Below are 22251 nucleotides of genomic sequence, written 5' to 3'. Positions count from 1 at the left end.
CTTTGAGTTTGCTCAACTGAAAGTCCTGGCCTCTAGGGCAAAATTTCTCATCTTTAAAATATGGTCCAAGTAGACCCAAATGAAATCAGGTTATAATACTAGTATATATATATATATATATATATATATATATATATATATATATATAATGTTCTGAGTTTGTATCTCACTAAAGATCAAGTTTGACTTCCATCTATACAGTGCTGATAATAAAACAAATACTAATCAATACCATCAACTATTTCCCTCTCATGAAATATTTGTTCTCATGCCTATATTACAAATCATTACTACAACTACTACTACTAATACTACTACTAAGAAGATGAATGGAAGGATCATTAGAAAATCAAACAAAATATTATTATTATCATTATTATTATTATTCAGGTCACTACCTGGAATTGAACTCGGAATCATGGGGTTAGGAGCCCGCGCTCTTAACCACTATGCCCATGGGCATATGGCGTAGTGGTTAAGAGTATGGGCTACTAACCCCAAGATTCCGAGTTTGATTCCAGACAGTGACCTGAATAATAATAATAATAATATCATCATCATCATCATCATCATCGTTTAGCGTCCGCTTTCCATGCTGGCATGGGTTGGACGGTTCAACTGGGGTCTGGGAAGCCAGAAGGCTGCACCAGGTCCAGTCTGATCTGGCATTGTTTCTACGGCTGGATGCCCTTCCTAACGCTAACCACTCCATGAGTGTAGTGGGTGCTTTTTACGTGCCACTGGCACAAGTGCCAGACGAGGCTGGCAAATGGCCATGATCGGATGGTGCTTTTTACATGCCACCAGCACGGAGGCCAGGCGAGGCTGGCAATAATAATAATAATAAATGCCCTGATACAGTACCAGGCAGTGGCTCTCATGGCTTCTGATCTTAACTGATTGGAAGTGTTATCATGTACATTGTTTTGTTTTGGTATAAAAGATGGGATACACCAAATATTCTGCTCAGTACCACAGATTTGCTTGTCAGTTGTTTGACCTTAACCAATTGAGCATGTCCCTTGGTGGCTGACGATATGTGCATCTCTGATCATGAGCAGAAGTAGTGGGGGAGCATCATAGCCATGTGTTGAGAGGGATTCTTTGGGGTTTGAATAATTCACCTCTGGAAACATGGGTGTTTTGTTCAACATCCTTAAACAACCCTTATTCAGGGACCTTTTGAGCAGGATGGGTTACTCGACCTGAGGAAAATTCTAATTGGGCCCCAGCTGCAAGGTCATGTGCTGTTTATCTTGATATGAGATCACCATGTCGCACACATATGGTTGTGATGCATGTGCCTGGTGTACCCTTATCAGACAGGCAGTCATGATGGGTATAGAGAGCTTTGTATATTTTACCCCAGTGTCACTTTGATGGCATGCACTGTTCTCTCACTCAATAATGATGATGATGATGATGATGATATCGAAAAATACCTTAGGGACGAGAGCCCAGGTTCGAAATTTCCCTCAGACACCTGATGAAGGATGGAGGGTATATCAGCCGAAACGTTGTGTTAACAACAAACAAGATGAGGACAAATATCCATCAAATGTAAATAATGTAAATAAAGTAGTGGGTGTGGCTGTGTGGTAAGTAGCTTGTTTACAAACCACATGGTTCCGGGTTCAGTCCCACTGCGTGGCACCTTGGGCAAGTGTCTTCTACTATAGCCTTGGGCCGACCAAAGCCTTGTGAGTGGATTTGGTAGACAGAAACTGAAGGAAGCCCGTCATATATATGTATATATATATATATATATGTGTATATGTGTGTGTGTATATGTTTGTGTCTGTGTTTGTCTCCCCCCACCCACCCCAACATCGCTTGACAACTGATGCTGGTGTGTTTACATCCGCATAACTTAGTGGTTCAGCAAAAGAGACCGATAGAATAAGTACTAGGCTTACAAGGAATAAGTCCTGGGGTCAATTTGCTCGACTAAAGGTGGTGCTCCAACATGGCCACAGTCAAATGACTGAAACAAGTAAAAGAATATTAGTATTTTGCCTGTCTTTAAATTCTGAATTTGTTAATTCACCAGACAAAATACTTGGTAGCATTTCTCCTGCTTTTATTTTCTGAGTTCAAAAATCTGTCGAGCTCAACTTTGCCTTTTATCTTTTAGGGGATCAATAAGATAAGTATCAGTTGATCACGGGGCTCAATGAAATCATCTTACCCACTCCCCAGAAATTGCTAGCCTTGTACCAAAATTTGCTTTCCATCCTTTTAGGGTTAATAAAGTAAGTAGTGATCAACTATCCACTCCCCGAATTTTTAGGCTTTGTGCCTAGAGTAGAAAGGACTATTATTATTATTATTATTATTATTATTATTATAGATGCTGCACAGTATACAATATCATGAGGTTGTTGATTGAAGATATAGTGCCTACCGGGGGTTTGTACTGTTTGTCAAGTCACAAGGACCCCAAACAGACAGTACTTTACACAAAATGCATGCAGTTCCAAGTAATGCTGAGTTTTGCAATATACCTAAATAGTATTACTAAAGTTTTCAGATTTTTTTTCAGATTGCGTGGTATTCGGCCTAATGCTCCGATGACAATAGGGATAACCTTTATGTTTAACTCTTATAGCTGCCACATCTTAGCGATCTCAATTCACAGGTCTCCATATTTATCAACCTACTATCAATAATATTAATATGCTAACTTTTTGTTTTTGTACGTACCTGTTGTGTGCGTCACACTTACTTCAAAGAAGTGGCAAAGCAAGAGAGAGGAGGACAGAGAGGAAGTAAGAGAGAGAGAGAGAGAAAGTGAGAGTGAGAGAGAAAGAGAGTGAAAGAGACAATGAGTGGCAACAGAGTTTGTTTTGTTTTTAAAAGTTTCAGAGAGGATGTAAGAGAAAGAAAGAGAGTGAGAGAAAGTGAGAGTGAAAGAGACATTGAGTGGTAACAGCATTCATTTTGTGTTTTAAAATGTTTATCACATAGCAAGAGCAGTAGATACATAGATACATATACACATTGTTAAATCAAAAGCAGGACAGAAGAGGGACACAATGGAAGTGAAAGGGAAAGAAAGTGAGAGAGACAGTAGATACATAAATCCAAAGAAAAGTTCTTACATAGATACATACACACAGCAAACACCAGATGTCAATTTCACTTTTCATTACCACACAAGGATAAAATTAACTCACAAATGGCCGAGTGCTCCACTGACATGTGTAACATGCAGTTCTCAGGGAAATTCAGCCTCACACAGAATGTGATAAGGCTGGCCCCTTTGAATTACAGCTACAATGCAAGACATATATATATGAATGCATTTGTGTGTGTGTGTGTGTGTATAGTATAGGTTAGTTAAAACATGTTTGCAATAATAAGTGTCACATGGTGAAAATAAACACAATTATCAAACTTTCATTCATAAATCCATTTATTATTTCGTTCTTTTGCATTTCAATTTGTACATTTGTACCTAGAAATTTTCATCAACTGCACATCAGAAGAAATGGAAAAACAAGTAATTTTATCTCCTAAAAATCCTGACTGTCTTGCAATAAATGAAAAAGTTCTTAATATTATATCAGAGGCACTTAAAATGTACTTAAGCACAGATTCAGTGTCCTGCAATGATGAAGATGAGGTTCAGAACTATCCATTTGAATTCATAAACTCACTCCCTCCATCCGGTATGCCTCCTCATCACCTCAACTTAAAAGTAGGGGTTATTGTAATGCTGCTAAGAAATCTTTCGATCAGTCAAGGATCATGTAATGGAATTTTCATGAAAGTGCAAAGACTTCATTCACATTGTGTAGAGGAATCATTGGTAACAGGCTCCAACAGAGGTCGTACAGTTCTAATTCCCAGAATTAAACTAAGCTCAAGTGATGCAAATATTCCATTCACACTAAACAGACTTCAGTTTCCACTTCAACTTGTATGTTCAATGACAATTAATAAGGCTCAAGGGCAAACATTTGAAAAAATGTTGGAATTCATTTGCCTCAACCAGTATTTTCTCATGGCCAATTATATGTTGCATTTTCAAGAGCACAAGTTATGAACAATATCAAAGAGTTATGACACTCAAATGGGAAAACAGACAAGGCCAAAAACGTGGTGTGACATACAAAATATTGTGTACCATGAAGTACTGTGAGGAAGACCACCACACCAGCTAGCATCACCACCACACCAGCTACTCCATCATTACACAACCACATTACACCTTTAAGATTGGAGAACCAGTTAGGGGCCCACTGGAGCTCTCTCGGCATATTAGCCAACCACAAAATTGCACCAGCCAGCATCACCACTACCTCCAAGCCCATCATATGTATGTATGTATGTATGTATGTATGTATGTATGTATGCTTGTGTCTGTGTTTGTCCCACCACCACCATTGCTTGACAACCGATGTTGGTGCGTTTGCATCCCTGTAATTTAGCTGTTCAGCAGAAGAGACTGATAGAATAACCACCAGGCTTACAGGGAATAAGACCAGGGGTCAATTTCTTCGACTAAAGGGTAGTGCTCCAGTATGGCCACCGTTAAATGACTGAAACAAGTAAAAAAATAAAAGAATACCAAAATAACGTTCTGTACCACTAAACCAAGAAGGTTCTTTGAATATCTACGATGTATTTTAAGGTTAAATAGTAATTCCGTTTATGTTTGTGTAACAGATATTTTGGTTGGATTATATAGTCATTGGTGTTACTTTACTTTCTATATTCTGTAACAGTCACAATATACTTTTCAAGGCCTGAAATTTTTGTGAGGAGGGGGCCAGTTGATTAGATCGACCCCAGTACACAACTGGTACTTAATTTATTGACCCCAAAAGGAAAAAAGTAAAGTTGACCTCAGCAGAATTTGAACTCAGAATGACAGACAGTCATAATATGCAAACATTTCTCATGGCACCAGTACACTGTTTACTGATGCTTACATTTTTTATGTTTCCATAAATTTTTCATGGGTCCAGCTAGTTATTACATTATTATTATTATTATTATTATTATTATGGCGGCAAGCTGGCAGAGTTGTTAGCTCACTGGATGAAATGCTTAGCGGTATTTCACCCGTTGCTACAATCCGAGTTCAAACACTGCCGAGGTCGACTTTGCCTTTCATACTTTCAGGATCAATAAAATAAGTACCAGTGAAATTCTGGAGTCAATGTGATTGACTAGTCCCATCCCCAAAACTTCAGGCCTTGTGCCAATAGTAGAAATTATTATTATTATTATTATTAGGTGGTTGATCACTAGAGTATCAGAGAAAATGTCTTGCTGTATTTATTTTGGCTCTTGACATTCTGAGTTCAAGTCCTGCTTTTTGAGATCAACTTTGCCTTTCATCCCTTTGATGTTGATAAAATAAAATATCAATCAAATACTGAGATCAATATAATTGACCGATATCTTCTCACCTAATTTGAGACCTAGTAACTATGTTAGAAACAATCATTATTATTATTATCATTATTACTATTTTAATTTATCTTTATATTCTGAATTCTGATTTTACTAAGGTCAACTTTGTTGTTCAAACTTTCAGGGTTGGTAAACTAAAAAACCGGTCAGGTACATTCGAGTGTGTCCTTCCATCAAATTTCTGCCCTAATAATTACTATTGCTAAAAATACTTTAGCACAAAAACTTTGGGATTTTTCTTGTACTGCATTCTAAGCAATAACATTCGATAATTTCCTTCAAGCCTTCCTTTGAAGTAAGATCTCATTCAGGGAAAAAAATATTTGACCAGATATTTTCCTTGGGGAAGAAAAGAAATAAAAGGATATTACAAATAAGAGGAGTCAACAAACTTAAACTGATCAAGTATGTGAAGAAGCCTCTCTGAAGTCACTCACCCTCCAAGAAATAGCAGACAATTCTCCTTCAAATCACATCCTATCATCTTAAAAAAAAAGAGGAAGAACATGTTGAATAACATAATCCAATAGAGTCACAGCTGCTGTTATACCTTTGACTTTGATTTTAGCTTTATTGGATCCTAGCTAGTTAGGAGGAGAATGCTAAACAACATCATCAACCAGTTGTGTATGAAGATTTAGAAAGATATATTTCTATACAAGGAGTGTATGTTTCTAGGCCAAGTCATCATAGTGAGGGTACTCACTGCTGCCAAGTGTACATCGTTTGTTTAAAAGTAGAAATTTTAAGTGCTTCAAGAGAAGAAATATCTACAGCTTAACTCACTAGCCAAAAAAGGGAGCCACTCTGTGAGTGATCACAAAGCTAGAATTAGCTATCAAATCTTCCTCAAATCAAACTTTAATACATGTGCATGAACAGAAAATGCAGTGTCAAATCTTACCAAAAATAACAAAATCCTTTTGATTACAACCTGCCCTTTTAAAAAAACTGGAGGAGATATAGGATACACAGTATCTGAAATATAAACAGATGGGGCACGTAAAAAGCACCACTACACTCATGGAGTGGTTGGCGTTAGGAAGGGCATCCAGCTGTAGAAACACTGCCAGATCAGACTGGGCCTGGTGCAGCCATCTGGCTTCCCAGACCCCAGTTGAACCATCCAACCCATGCTAGCATGGAAAGCGGACGTTAAATGATGATGATGATGATGATGATGGGATGGTGAGCACAAGAATGGCAGATATTCTGCTGATCGAGCCCAGCATTGAAATTCAAAGAACTGCTTGAAAGTTGTCTCTAGAAAGTAGATGTTCCTTTTCTTTATGAAACCCTAACATACCTCAATTACTTCATTGCTTGAACAGGGGAGCCACTACATGGTTGAGCAACATGCAAGAAACAATAACCAAATATCCACAAATCTCACTCTCCAGGCCTGCAAGAAGGACATATTCAATAGGGCCCTAGATACATTGACTGAAAAATAAGACAGGATAGTCATGACTGGAACGTCTTAAAATCATAGAACTGGTCATTCAGAGCTCACAATATGAGTAAACAATGACAAGAACAACAACAGCAATTGCCTTACAATTTCAGTGTTTCATATTCGAAATCTTTTGACAATTATGATTTCCCAACATAAAATACATTAATACGCTTATGTAGCAATGACTAAAGACAGACACATCTGGTTTATATTGACATAAAATATTTTCTTAAATTAAATTTATTGTTGGCTAGCCAAGGACTCAACTGCAAATACATGTTTACATTGAAACAAAGCGAAACGTGCAAATATAAAGAGTACATATAAAACAGGACAAAGAAAGTGTCCCTCCAGGTTCTCTCACATTTTCATCCTCATCATATTTAATATTTATTAAATGTAAAAAATATCATTTTTTTTTCTATTGAAGACTATAAATTACCACCACGAAGAAACAAACAAAAATTACCGTTCAAAGGGAGACTACTCAAATTCCCTTATTTCAATTTGCGAGTGTGTATTTTTTTTTTTTCGGTTTTATAGAGTTATTACCCTTGTTACGATTTACATTTTTTTCTTTATTTTTCTTTTTTTTTGTGAGTAGTTGTTTGTCATTTATTCGGCAGAAAAATATTTGCTGAGTTGATGAATACTTGATGGAATCGACTTCAGTTGTACTTCGTAGTTGTTTTATTGACACCTGGGAGGATGAAAAACAAAGTTGACCACAAGAGGATTTGAACATATAACAAAGGACAAAATTAAATATTGTTATGCATCTAGTTTTAGTCCATCACTGGACATTGTAGATCATTGTCAATCAAAGTACCCCTTTTCTCAATAAATATTTATAAGTATTTACCACAACAAGCTACATTATATAGATAACCGTCGACTTATAGACCCAAGCTCTCATGAATAAAATACAAATATTTTTAAAAACCTGCAATCACACACATTTTCAAGGCTGTTTTTATCAAGGGAGAAACCATTTGTGAAGAGAGAGTTGCTTGTTATAAGTGGGGTTTAAAATGGCAGAAAGTTACAAATAAATAATAAAGAAAAAATATTTGTGTGTGTATGAATTATGGATGGGGTATCTTGATTCATTCAGATTTGGGCTAGTGGTAGGGCAACATCAGTAAATTTGTCACTCACAATGACTTCATTTGTATTCTGGCTGACACAAAAAAAAAACCCTTCTACTTTCAGTCCACAAAGCTTTACTGCATCTGCATACTGAAATATCCAGATCAGGTTACTATCTTAAAACACAATCGAATATCCTGTAAAATAACACCTTACCACCATTGGAAAAAAAAAGGAAAGACATCAGATAATGCAGATCAGTGCTTCTGAAAGCTGTCAGTACTATGATATGGGTGGGAAAGACAGATATTGAGGGTGAAGGGGACTACAGGGACTTATATGAAAGACAAAGAATAAGTACCTGAGTTTAAGGTCAAACCCACATGTTGGGTCAATAACTAAGAACAAGCAGTGATGCATCAAATATCTACTTATAGTTGGGTAGTGCTCTAGTTAGTCATCCATGGCAAGCTAGTGCTCAGAACTAAATTATTCTGGCCTGATATTACAAGATGGTATCAAAAATTTCCCGGACTAGTTATGTTTAATCAAAAATAGCTTATTTACCTAAGTTTTAGCATCATCTCCTTTGGAATAGTCACCTTGCTCAACAATACACCGGTCCCAGCATTTCTACCACTTTTGAAATCCAGCCGGGAAGTTGTTTTCTGTGAGCGAGTCGACGACCTTCGGCAATTCGCACTGGGTCTTGACAATGGTGTAAAAACGGTGACCTTTGAACTACATTTTCATCTTGGCAAAGAGACGGAAGTCCACAGGTGCTAACTCTGGCAAATAGGATGGGTGTTGAAGCAATACCAAATTGTCTTTGACAAGAAACTCACAAGTGGAGCGAGCTCAGTGATAGGGTACATTGTCGTCATGAAGAATCCAATACTTCATGCTCCACAAACCCGATCACTTTTGCCAAATATCAAACACTTCAAAACATCACATAGAATGCTCAATTGACAGTCTGGCCCTGGGAGATGAATTCTTGATACACAATACATTTCCAGGACTGACACTCATGACAAGTCTTCCAAATCACTCACCGTCTTCTAGGTTAGTTCTTCTGCTTTAGAAGCAACTGTGCCACTCAAAACATTGCACATAACCCATTGCCTTGTTGCTATAGCATGTTCAATGTCTCTGTAGCAGACTTCCAAAGTTTAGCATAAAATTTCATGTTGGCTCTTTGTTCGTGTCCATGACAAAATCATGAAAACGTAAATTTCACAACTTGCAAAGTAAACATAGCAATGTCACCTGGCACACTGCTTCATGAAGGTCACAGTTAGCTCTCACTGCACACACAACCATGTGCTGCCATCGAGTTGGTGCTCTACAGAACTACTCCAGAAACTTTTTGATACCATGTATATGTACATTAAAAATGGGGGAGAGGCATTGAATCAGAGAGGGTGTCAAAAAAAATCAGTAATAGAAAATATCTTCTCTCCCCTCTCTTTCTCTCTCTCTCTCTCTCTCACTCTCTTACTGAGGTAGCCATGTATCTCCTTTATGCAAGACACCTATTTCTGTCCCTCTATTCATACTCTAACCGCTCTATGAGGTAAATTATGTTTGGCATATGAACCAACAAGAGAGTTTTTACATGATCACTCAACCTGCTAAAATTAGCAGCCAAATCTCCCTCAAATCACATTATACTATTATGAATTAGGGAAGGACACATTAGAAATGTTGTCCTACATACCTCTAAATAAGTGTGATGCTCACACTTGGAATAACTTTGATCACAGGACTGCTTGATCAGGGCTAACTTGGAGCTAAACAGCCAACTCTTGACTCACTACACTTTACAGAAGTTTTTCAGCAAAACTTTGTTGCACCTGCCTATCGTATTATGAAACTTCAATTTTTTTTTTTTGTCTCATTTTCAGTCATCATAAAATTTCACATCACATTTTATGCAAAGTACTGTTCACACTTACAAAAACATAGATTCCCCAGTATATTCCTTTCTAATAAATTAAGTATGGCCACTACCTTATCATTTAACTATAAAGATCCCTAACATTGGGTGGTAGGCTTACTCCATCACTTGGTTTAACACCATCACCTAGCTTTTGTGTGCCTTTAGTGAAGGCCATTCTTTTCAAAGGATATGGGCTAGGTCCGCATTTAACCCTTTTGATATCAACCTACCTAAGTCCATCCCTAATTCTATGATATAAACTTTCTGTTTAAAAGGGATCCAATTTAAAAACCTTCATCAAAATCCCACCTAAATTTTCATTCCAAATACCAGCTTAATAAAGGCAAAGTAATTATACTAATTCTTCAATGTTTTCAAAATTAATTGGAAAACAATATATTTCAGTGGAAATATGGTAACATAATAATTTAAGATAACTTGTTCCTTTCCTTTCATCAATTTTAGGGCCACTGAAAAAGTAGTTATGAAGACTGCCCTTCCTCTTCTGATAACAGCTTTAAAAATTATACATTCAGCACTATGGTACAGATTATTTTTGCTTCCTTATTATTTTCGAGTTAAGTAGCTGTTATCTCCTAATTTTGAAAATTAGCTCATCTTTATGCGAAATTGCTAGTGAACTATCAGCCCTGAAGTATTATCCATGTAACTATAAAAATAATATAATAAACAGATGTTTTTGAAACACAATCTACACTGGACACATCTGCCAAGCATTGAAAACTTTTCAATGTAACATTAATGTTTCCACACAAATATCTTTGCTTTAAAAAGATCTGTACAAAAATATATTATTTTGTATTACTATATATATATATATGCATATATATATATATATATATATATATATATAGATATAGATATATATGCATATATATATGGATATATATGGATATATATATGGATGCATATGCATATGTGTATTTATATACATGCATATGTATATATATGCATATATATAAATATATGCATATATATATATATAAATGTGTGTGTGTGCATATATATAACTGCTGACAGGAAGTGTATCCAGCTATAAAAATAATGTCAACATAATATCCACAACAACAAAAATTAGAGAAGAGTTCTGTTGTTGACTGTATTATCAGATGATAAAAAAAATAGTGGCTAGAAGCTGTGCTGGAACAGACTTAGTCAACCCATGCCAGCATGATAAAAATGGACATATCAGAACAACTATGGTAATGATGATGATTTATATATATTCACGTTATCTGTCATTAAAAAATCAAGACAGTGTTGCATTATTATACTAACTTCCTCCAAATACTTGTCATTCATCCAGTCCTATCAGACGAACAGTTAAATAAGTTCATGTTAAATGATGGTATTAAATCATCAAATTACAGTTAATTTCACATGAGAGAAACATAATACAAACTCTAAGTAATGAAATGGAATTTTTCTTCAAAAGTTACATGTTTAATTGGAACTTTACAAAGTGACAAATATGCCAGATTTAAAATAATCACACACTATATCAGTTCTCTCTCTTTCCCTTTCTATCTCTCTCCTTCTCTCTATTTTCTTTGGAGTTCATTTTTTTTTCCTTTTCTCTTTTGCATTTTTAAAAATCCTAGTGTAAAAATCATGTCCACCAAAAATATCATACATTTTATGTTTTGTTGACATGAATACGACTGAAGAATTTTCACAAAATTGTATTTACAAATTTTCCACTTCTTTTTTTTTTTTCTTAAGAACAGTACATAAATATATACATTTTTAACATTTCCAACCAATTACCATAAATAGTTTGTTATTATTTTTTAAAAAAGACAAATATGGACATTTTTCAATACAGTTAGAGCACTTGCTCATCCAGCTGCATACCCTAGCTAACTATCAACTCAACTGTAGAATAGGAAAGTTGTGTCAGATGCTTTGCCTGTTGGCACAACTCAAAGGCTACAAGGTTTGAACACAAAACTATGTAGTCTGTAGTCTAGTCCCTTATACTCATAGCTACATTTCATTTTCATATATATATATATATATATAATGGGTGCTAAAATGTTCCTGGCTTTGGGTAAAAAGAAATACAGGAGGATCAGTTAATTATGCTTTTATTCAACATATTCCCCTCTCAGATTCACACACTTATTGCAGTGATCCTTCAGTTTTTCTAAGTCCTACGAAAGAACTCAGAAGGCTGGGCCTCCAACTAGGCCTTTTGCAAGACCCTTAAAGGAACTTTTCAGTACCCCTTCATATATATATGTGTGTGCGTGTGTGATTTCCATTAAATTAGCTTAAACATGACATGAAAAAGATCTTTTTAAATATAAAAGGTTTGAAGCTTCTAACATTATTTTATATGGTAACAGAACCATAAAGATGAGTGAGGCTTAACATTTAACTACAATGAACTCTAAGATGAACTTTGAGATTAGATGAAGCTCTAAAGGTTTTTGAACAGCATAGACAAAGGTAAGGCTTCTCACCTGTGTGTGTACGAACATGTCGAGTCAAATTGCTTGGGTTAGCAAAAGCTGCTTCACACAAGTGGCATTTGAAGGGCCTCTCACCTGTATGTGTACGTATATGTTTTATCAAATTACTGCGAATGGTGAACAGTTTTTGACAGTATTTACATACATAAGGAGGTAAGGAACGTGCTTTTGTAATGTGGGTCCGTTTTGGGGGAGCGTTGCGAGTATATTTTCTGTCTTGGTGAGACTGACTCTTGCTGGATGTTGGAGATTCTTTGCTGCCATCTGCATAATCTGACAAAGAAAAGTCTACTAGATTTATTATATGGTCTTCCGATTTATTTGACCTTTTACGATGCCGGGAACTGTTAGGTTTTTTATGTGTGTAAATGGGAGCATCAAGATTTTTAAGTTCGTCTTCAAGGTCTCCAAAGTAACATATTTCTTTTGATTGAAGATTCATATTTTCTGCGGTTGGCACTTGATAATTCCCCTCAGTACTTTCCTTTTGCTGCTCTAAATTCAAAATATTAGAAGCAACAATAGCAGACTCATCAGCTAACTGTTCGTTTATATTATCTAGTTCTTCTACATAGATAACAGTCTGTGTGTTAAGGTGCTTCTCATCATCATCGTCATCGTCGCCGCCATTGCCACCGTCATCATCATCATCATCATCATCATTATTATTATTATTATCTGCATCATTGTCATCATCATCAGTTAATTCATTGACATTACTATGGCATTTCATATGCTGTTGAAAGCTCTGAAACAAAGAAAATTTCTGAGGACAAAATTTACAATTATATAAAGAAAGTTTGGAATGTGTTTTCATGTGTTCCTTCATGTTACTTGAACTTCCAAAAGCCTTTTTACATGATGGACAACTATATGGTTTCTCTCCAGTATGAGTTCTAATGTGACGTGTCAGATTGCTTGGATTAGCAAAGCCAGCACCACAATAGTGGCAACAGTGGGGGGTTTCTCCTGTATGAATTCGAATATGTTTTGTTAGCTGGCTTCGTATTGAGAATACTTTTGTACAATATGAACATTTATAAGGGCTTTTAACTTTCAAGATTGAATTGTTGCTGCCACATGATTCTGAATCAAATCTATCTTCCTGGTTCTTTATTGTTGCAGGTTTGTTATGAACTTCAAGTGAGTGACGCCGTAGCTCATCAACTGTAAAATATGTACCACACCCATATTCACATAAAAACAACTTCAACACTTGACTATCCCCCTTAGAGTTTTCTGTATTCTCTTCTAATGAATCTACACGATTCATGTCTTCTTCTTCACCAAAATCAGCCTGTGTATCTTTCATTTCACAATGGGATTGTAAATGTGAAATAAGTTCTTTAAAAGTACCAAATGTCTTGCATCCATATTTACAAATGTATAATTCTTCTGAACAGGATTTTTGTGATGATGAGTTTTGAAGTGGAACAGTCTTATTACGATTGTTATTATTAGTATTACTATTATTATGAAAGCTGTCTGCAAAATTCCTGTCAGCCATTCCAGATGGACCATCACTATAAGCATCCATAGATGTAATAATGCAATCAGAATTGGAAATATCTGAATTGTCATTAACATTGGACAAATTCTTAGATCCCTTATCAGGATGGCAAGAAGAGTTTTCCTGCTCTTCCTCAAATTTTATGCTTTTCTCAGTGTCTTTTAATCCCTGGTGAAGAGTCAAAGACACTGATGACACATCTCCGGCAAGGTTTTCTCCATTAATCTGTCCATCTTTATATCTCACCTGTTTAATATTTTCTATAGCTAAATTATTGTCACTGACAACAGTCAAAGGATTGAGTACGCTATGTATAATATTAGGGCTTTCCTTATTCTTCTCTGTTTCGGCTGAAGAACATTCTGTCGACTCTAAAGCACATGTGTTTACATTTAAACAATCATCTATAATCTCTTGCTCTGATTCAGAATAATCGTTTTCATATTTAATATTGGCACTGAGTTCAGCAGTCTTGTCATGGAGCAGATCATTTTCTGTTACAACACTTACAGCACTCTGTTTCCTGCCATAAGAAGTTGGTATGTCAATGTCAGCTAAAAGGAGAGAATCGTCATTTCCTGATACTGCTGTGTGTCTCTTTATATGTTCTTTTAGACTGCTAGATGCAGCAAAATGTTGTGGACAAAAATTGCATATGTAGGGTTTTTCACCTGTATGGATGCGTTCATGTCGAATAAGATTACTAGGATTAGCAAAAGGTCTGGAACAAAACCTACACATGAATGGCTTTTCTCCTGTGTGAGTGCGTACATGTTTCCGTAAATTACTAGACACTGTGAAGGCTTTCTCACAATAATTACACTTGTGAATTGCTTTCCTTTTACGAGGTGTAGAAGTTTCACTTGGAAACTGAGACCAGAAAGAACTTCGATTCTCAGCTTCATTGAGTTCAATGCTATTTGTTTTTGCTCTGCGCTTCTGTTTTTTGGCCCCAGTTCTTTTGCCTGCATAAGAAGAAACTGCATTTTCTGAGAAGAAAGAATAATGATCTAAGCTGTTTTTTGATAAATCATTGTGAGCTGCACTGATTTCAACTTCATCAGAGAAAGCTATCTCTTTACTATTTTTAAACCCTAATACTTCTTCATTCTTGATAAAACTAGCTTGAGATGGTTGCAGTTCTTGATCAAGCAGATATCTATTGATATGGTGAGAGCTTTCAGAAGGATCCGAGGCATTTTCTGGTATTTTTTTTGGTATTTTTTTATCTACAGATTTTGAAACTGGAGGTAGAAATGCTTGAGAAGGTATGGAATGATCTTCAACAATACATTTGGATTTGGCAGAAGATTTAGAGTGAGTTAAAAGATGCAGTTTGAATTTACTAAAAATGGAATATACTTTTGAACAAAAGCGACATTTGTATGAATTACATTTAGCATGTGTATATATATGATGTTTAAGTGTTGATGATGCTCGAAATGATTTAGGACAATGAGGACATGGGTAAGGTTTTTCCCCCGTATGTGTTCTAACATGTCTGGTTAAATTGCTGGGATTAGCAAAGGAAGCTCGACAGCACTTGCATCTAAAAGGTTTTTCTCCGGTATGTGTTCGTATGTGTTTAATTAAGTTGCATCGAGAAGGGAAACCTCTGCCACAAAATTTACAACTATGCTGTTTACGATGAGTCTTTCGTTTAGTAGCTTTACGTTTTGTGGATTTCATCTCAAAGTCGGAACTATTATGCATTTCATTCTCTGAAGATAGTGATTGAATGTTTACATTGATTTCTTCACTTTTATAAGGTGAATTGCAATTGCTACTTACATTTTCAACTTCAATATGAGAATTTCCATAAGGTAAAGTTAAGAAATCTTCCTTGGAAAATCTCTCTTCAATCAGTATAACCTGCTCAGATTTGGACAGCTTTACAGGGCTCTCATTATATAGTTTAGATTCCTCATCATCAACATTTTCAACACAAACATCAGAATAGCTTGCTTTAGAATTATCATTTGAATCCATCACTGTCAAACCTGGTCTGGGACTTTGAGAGAGAAAATGTTCATTTTCAGCATCTGATTCATTTAAATTTTCAGGAAGCTCACAGAATTCATCGCTTTGGGGAAAACCTTCAGAAAAGACCTTCTTAACCATTGGATTTACCTCTAAAGAATCAGAATTATGTAGTTTCACAGAGGGACCTGATAATTTAGAGCTTGATTTATTACTTGGTATATTTTTTAGGTTTAGACTGGCTAAATCAAGGCTATTTGAAGCCACATTAACTTTAGAAACCTCAACGACACCATCATGCTGGGAAGAATTACAACCTGACTGAGTTTTCTGCATGAATCCTTGTTTAATAAAAGGAAATTGAATGCTCTGAGGATTTGAGGTTTGTGGAGATGGTAAGGATATACTCAGGCATTCGTTTGAATCAGAATTATAATCATTAGAATAGTCTGTGTTTTCCATTGTAGTATGAATTTTTAAATGATTTACCAGTTCTTTTTTCCGAGCATACACTGCTTGACAAATGAAACAAACTTTCTGTACAGTACTTGATTGTGTATGAAGACTCATATGTACTTTCAAATTGTTTGGTGCACGGAATGTACGAGGACATGCTGTACATTTATAAGAAGGTTCTATTGTATGAACTCGGAGATGACGAGTCATGTTGCTTGGATTTGCAAAAGCCTTTTCGCAGAGCTGGCATTTAAATGGTTTCTCACCAGTATGTATGCGTATATGCTTGATAAGATTACTATGGACTGTGAAGCTTTTGCTACAGTAAATACAAGTGTGTAACCGACGTCCTTTAGATTTTACATTTTTATCACCATTGAGATCTGTGGATTTTAGAACCACACTATTATTTTGAGCTCTCGAACATTTTTTCTTGTCTGCAGCATCTAAACTAGTTGAATTGATAATTTTGGTAGAACCATTGAAGTCTGACTGCTTAAGAATTTCATCAGCTTTGAAGCCATTTGAATTGTTACCATTTCCATTCTTCAAATCTTCAGTAGTTTCTGAGTGACATTCAATTAAAATAGGAGAATAATTATTAAGTCTCGTACTAAGACCACCTGGTCTTTGGGACCCATTAAGCTTTACTGAATTTTCATTACCACCAGCAGTAGCAGTTGTTACATTTGTAGTAATAGTAGTAGTAGTACTACTACTACTATTATTACTTTTGTACATTTTAATTTTATCTGGTATTAGTTTATCAGAACCAGCAGCTACTTCTCTTTCATTACTTTCAGCATCACTAAAAGAATCTAAATCAACAGTTTCTAACTGGTTGTTTTTCCTCCGCTTGTTCAAACCATCATTTCCTTTCGTATGCATCGAAGACAATTCTTGAGGCCAGAATAATTTGGCATTATTGCTATCAAAATTAACTTTTGAAGATGAAAGAGTCTTTTCAATTTTCTCATCAACATTTTTTTTCTGTTTATGATTAATTTTCGGGCTAGGTTTTGCAGAAGCATTTTTGGAAGGTTTCTTATTGCGAGAAAAATTTTTCAGTGGATATTTTAGATGGGTTTGATGATGGCTCATTAAGCTTGAGGAGTCTCGGAAACTCCTGTCACAATAAGTACACTTGTAAGGTTTTTCTCCTGTATGTATTCGTACATGACGAGTTAAATTACTTGGGTTAGCGAAGGCCGCAGTACAAAGTGCACATTGGAATGGTTTTTCTCCTGTATGGATACGTATGTGTTTGATCAAGTTCCCATGAACAGTAAAGACTTTATCACAATAGCGGCACTTGTGAATTTTTGGGTGTGATACAGATTCTGTTTTTAATTTCTTGTCATGTTTAGTGCTAACATTCTTTACTAAACTAGTAATACTCAATTTATTTTTCTTATTTAATGTTTCTTTCTGTTTCTTGCCAGAGATTTGAGTTGAGGTAAAATTAGTTAAATTATTTTCACTACCCTGAATTTCAGCATGGGAATTTAAATTTTTGGAAGATTTGTATAAAAGTATGCTGTCATAGTTAAGATTCTGAGCCGGGGAGTGTACCCTATCAAAAATAAAACCACTACTGTTATCCTTGTCTTGAATAATCTTTTCATTGTTTGATAATGTTTGCAACATGTCATTAACAATGATTACATCATCAGAATCTTTATCACTATCCTCACCTGATTTTGGAGAATTTACTGTTTCTTTCAAATATTTTGTGGCAGTACTGTGAAGTCTTTCCTCAAGCATGTTACCTTTTTTAATCAAACTATAGAAGTTCTCTGATGCAGACAAATCTTTAACAGATGATTCTGAGTGCTTATTTGACTCACTCAGTGCATTCAAATGTTGGATATCCCTAAAGTTATCCAAAATTGAGCTTTGTATGCTATCTAATTGGATATCATTTGAGCCATCAGTACTATCCAACTGGCTGTTTTTACAGTTCTGAACAATTCCTAACTGGCTGTTCTTGCCACCGTGAATGTTATCCATCTGAACTGTACTGATGTTCAGTACATTATCTAACTGGATATCCTTTGAACTTAGAGCATTATCCATTTGATTTTCAAGCAAAACCTTTTCAAAACAAGAATCAATAAAACTAGTTGAAGTTTTTATACTGTCTTTTGCAAAACAATCTGTTGTTGATTTTGAATTCTTGAAATATTGATTGTATCTTTTATCATTAACATCCATGATACAAGAGTGCTGATTAAGTTCAATTGAATCAGTAAATTCATTCTGACAAAACAAACATTTGAATGATTTCTTGACACTGGTAGAATTTGACAACAACCAAGCACTGCCTGTTTGAGTCTTATTACATGTTCCACAACATGGATGATCTTTAGAGGAATCATCACAGTCTTTAACTTGATCATCAGAACTGAATATTCTCTGGCAGTAGAAACACTGTGTTAATTTGTGTGAAAGCTCATCTAATGTACATGTTGATTCATCCCTGAAATCAAGGCAATATCCAGAATTTACATTTTCTGACAGATTTTCCAGATCTTTCTTAGAAATATCCAAAGCTGACTGATCCTCTTCAGTTGAGCAAAAATTCCACTGTTTTCCTTTTGATCTACCAGTCAACAAGTTAGTTTTACTGGAACCAACAGTCTGATAATCTATCTCAGACAATGTAGGTGGCTGTCGAATCTGAGGTTCTTTATTAAGATCTACAATATCAATACAAGTACCAGCCTTGTATTCATTAAAGCTTTCTGAGAGATAGTTTACCATTTCCATGCCTTCTTTGGAAACAGGCACTTTAGTGATGAGATCTTTTTCTTCTGAATATTGAAGATTTGCATTAGTTTTTACCTCCATATCTTGATAACTAGAAGATGAAAGAAGAGACACATCAGAACAACTGGTGTTGTTCTGGCTACTTTCAACACTAAAAAGTAAATCTTTTTGAGAATTCAGTAAGTTGGAATCTTCTGGAATAACTAAATCTAATTGCATCTTGCAATCACCTTTTTCCAAGTTCCTTTCCACATGATTACTCTTCAAATTTGATGAACTCTTTTCTTGGACACCCTCAGGGGAAACGTAACTTAATGAGGAAGACTCTTTCAATGTCTTATTTCTCTTCTCTTTTTTCTCAAAAGTGTTCTGAGATACTGCAGAAGATAGTGCCATTGTAGAGCTACCAAAGAGCAGACGAGAAGCTGTTTCAAAATGTTCCTCCATGTGTAAACTATACTCAGCAAAAACAGTAAACGAGCTTTCACAATGTTGGCAGGTAAAAGTTGAATCCCCAAGATGGCTTTTCAGGTGTTCCCTTAGATTTGATGATGCACGAAAAGTCTTCTGGCAAAACGTACATATATATGGCCTGTCCCCTGTGTGTAAGCGTTTATGACGTGTGAGGTTGCTAGGATTAGCAAAAGCTTTTTCACAGATATAGCACCTGAATGGTCTTTCACCAGTATGTGTACGTGTGTGTTTAATCAAATTTCCATGGACATTAAACGTCTTGGTACAAAACGTACATTTGTACAAACGAGGAGATTCACCTGCTCTGAAGGAGACCTTTTTCTTGGGAGAAGATGCCATTTTTATACCATTTCATTTCATTCATTTAAAACAATTTAAATTATAAAGAGAAACATCTAGTTCCAAAATATATTTTGGAGAAAAAGAATCATAAATAAATAAATAATTTTTTTCTTTAGCAAGTTGTCGTGAGCATTTCACAGGAATAACTCTTAAACTACAACCATTGTTGATCACATCAATAAATAAATAAATAGGAGTAACATAAAAATTGGTGATTTAGGATCAATATATAAATAAATAAATAAATGCTTTTTTTTTATTTTTGTTTTGTTTTTTGTTATTTTTCTTCTCTCTCTCTCTCTCTCTCTCTTTCTTTCTTTTTTTCTTTTTTTTTGTGCTACTAGCTGACAAATATAATCTCAAATTTCTATGGTAATATGTTGCCAGCAACAATCTCAACAATATTTTTTGTTGAGAAAAAACGAGTCGCGAAAAAGAGTAAGAGATTCAAGTGACCATTGTAACTCCATGGGAACTGTAGAGACCACATATACATACGAGTACATATACACCTGTTTTATCATCAGGACTTCAGAGGGGAACTGATTCTTTAAGAAATTCTCCAAACATCAAATGATAAAATCCATTGCCATAACCAACATGGGAACCTGAAAGAGAATAAAAAAAAACTTTGGTATAGCAAATGCATAATAAATGAATTTTCTCTTTTTGAAGAGTTTTAACATTTTTTTTTTCATTTTTTTCTAACCTCTGTAGATTAATTATACTAAAAATCTTATCATCTGCAGTTAATTACAATCACGTATTGCAATGACCAATTTTAAATTCTATTGGATTTTACTCATAAGGTACTGGAATATTATATGTATACCATTCTGCCTAAAAAAATGGATCTACAAATGCAATATCCTTACATATCTCACACCTATTTTCTTTTATTTCCTCCACCTCACCCTCTATTTTATATCTTATCTAAATTAGCTATTTCTTAACTATTCTCTCACATCATCTCCGATGAAGGGATATAATAAATATCCTGGAAACAGCTGTAAGACCTTCTATATATAAATGTCCTAAAATCTACACAGCCTTGGTTTTTTATCTCATTACGAAATAAAATTTATATATGTATATATACACACATACACACACAAGAGTTACAGAATGGAGTAGATAAGATCCAGGCTACATATGTTTCATAGCAAGCAGAATCTTGCAAGTGGTAAATATCCAGGTGATGTGTATACCACAGGCTACTCATCAGGTCAAGGATATCTTGATTAAATGAAAGTTTACATTGTCACAAGAAGGTACAAGTTAAAACATAGAAGATTCAAATTATACCGTGAAATATAAAAAGAGCGTTTTTCAGTTTATCGTACTGCAATAGGAAAAGTCCACAACCTTCCATCTCAATAAACCATTATTGTCCCTGAAAGGATCAAGGTGTGGGAAGAAAGTTAGCTTCAAGCAATCCATAGTAAATATAAAAAAACAACTTTCAGGGACAATAATGGTTTATTGAGATGGAAGGTTGTGGACTTTTTCCTATTGCAGTACGATAAACTTAAAAACGTTCTTTTTATATTTCACGGTATAATTTAAATTTTCTATGTTTTAACATGTACCTTCTTGTGACAATGTAAACTTTCATTTAATCAAGATATCCTTGACCTGATGAGTAGTCTGTGGTATACACATCACCTGGATATTTACCACTTGCAAGATTCTGCTTGCTATGAAACATATGTAGCCTGGATCTTATCTACTCCATATATATATATATCACGTGATTATGTGACCGACCAGACCATCAGATGTTGTTACACATCGCTGGTCACAATGCGTTCGCATTGTTTTAGCCTTTGAATGACGCCACCCCGCTGGCTAAGCAAGCAGGCTAACAGAGGAAAGAGTGGGAGAAACAGTGGTGAAAGAGTACAGCAGGGATCACCACCCACTGCCGGAGCCTCATGGAGCTTTTTAGGTGTTTTCGCTCAATAAACACACACAACGCCCGGTCTGGGAATCGAAACCGCGATCCGCCGACCGCGAGTCCGCTACCCTAACCACTGGGCCATTGTGCCTCCACATATATATATATATATATATATACACACACACATATATACATACGGTTCAAATGTACAAAAAAGAAAAGACAGAGACAAGTGAAGGAAAAACAAACAAAGTATATTAATTTGACACTAAGGAAAAATGGAAAACTCTTTGACATCTCAAGCCTGTTCTTCGACAGAAAGAAATGAAGAAAGAAAACAGAGAAAAAAATTGTTTCTGGATATACATACATATACATACATGCATGCATGTACTCACACATCTACATATACAG

At 35.3% G+C, this 22251-nt stretch overlaps 2 protein-coding genes across 2 annotated transcripts in view; one reads left to right on the top strand and one right to left on the bottom strand.

The window, feature by feature from the left end:
• Positions 1-3490: 3490 nt before the first annotated feature.
• Positions 3491-4048, top strand: LOC115225495. The gene has a single exon (XM_029796453.1). The coding sequence runs from the start codon at positions 3491-3493 to the stop codon at positions 4046-4048; it is 558 nt and encodes a 185-aa protein (XP_029652313.1).
• A 3244-nt stretch (positions 4049-7292) lies between these two features.
• The window catches only part of LOC115208765, a 29037-nt gene continuing 14078 nt past the window's right edge, over positions 7293-22251 (bottom strand). The window contains exons 2-3 of the mRNA XM_029777083.2: positions 12398-20545; positions 7293-7580 (exon numbers count right to left, since the gene is read on the bottom strand). Of these exons, the coding sequence (XP_029632943.1) occupies positions 7549-7580; positions 12398-19934 (7569 nt within the window). The 5' untranslated portion in view covers positions 19935-20545 and the 3' untranslated portion in view covers positions 7293-7548. The remainder of the gene's footprint in view (positions 7581-12397; positions 20546-22251) is intronic.

The sequence above is a fragment of the Octopus sinensis genome, linkage group LG2, assembly GCF_006345805.1.
Source record: "Octopus sinensis linkage group LG2, ASM634580v1, whole genome shotgun sequence".
Classification (NCBI taxonomy): domain Eukaryota; kingdom Metazoa; phylum Mollusca; class Cephalopoda; order Octopoda; family Octopodidae; genus Octopus; species Octopus sinensis.
The sequence above is the reverse complement of the archived record's forward strand: the minus strand, read 5'-3'. Positions and strand labels throughout refer to the sequence as shown.

Excerpts from the sequence above, each read along its gene's own strand:
- LOC115225495 (XM_029796453.1), top strand. The coding sequence starts at position 3,491 with ATGGAAAAACAAGTAATTTTATCTCCTAAAAATCCTGACTGTCTTGCA.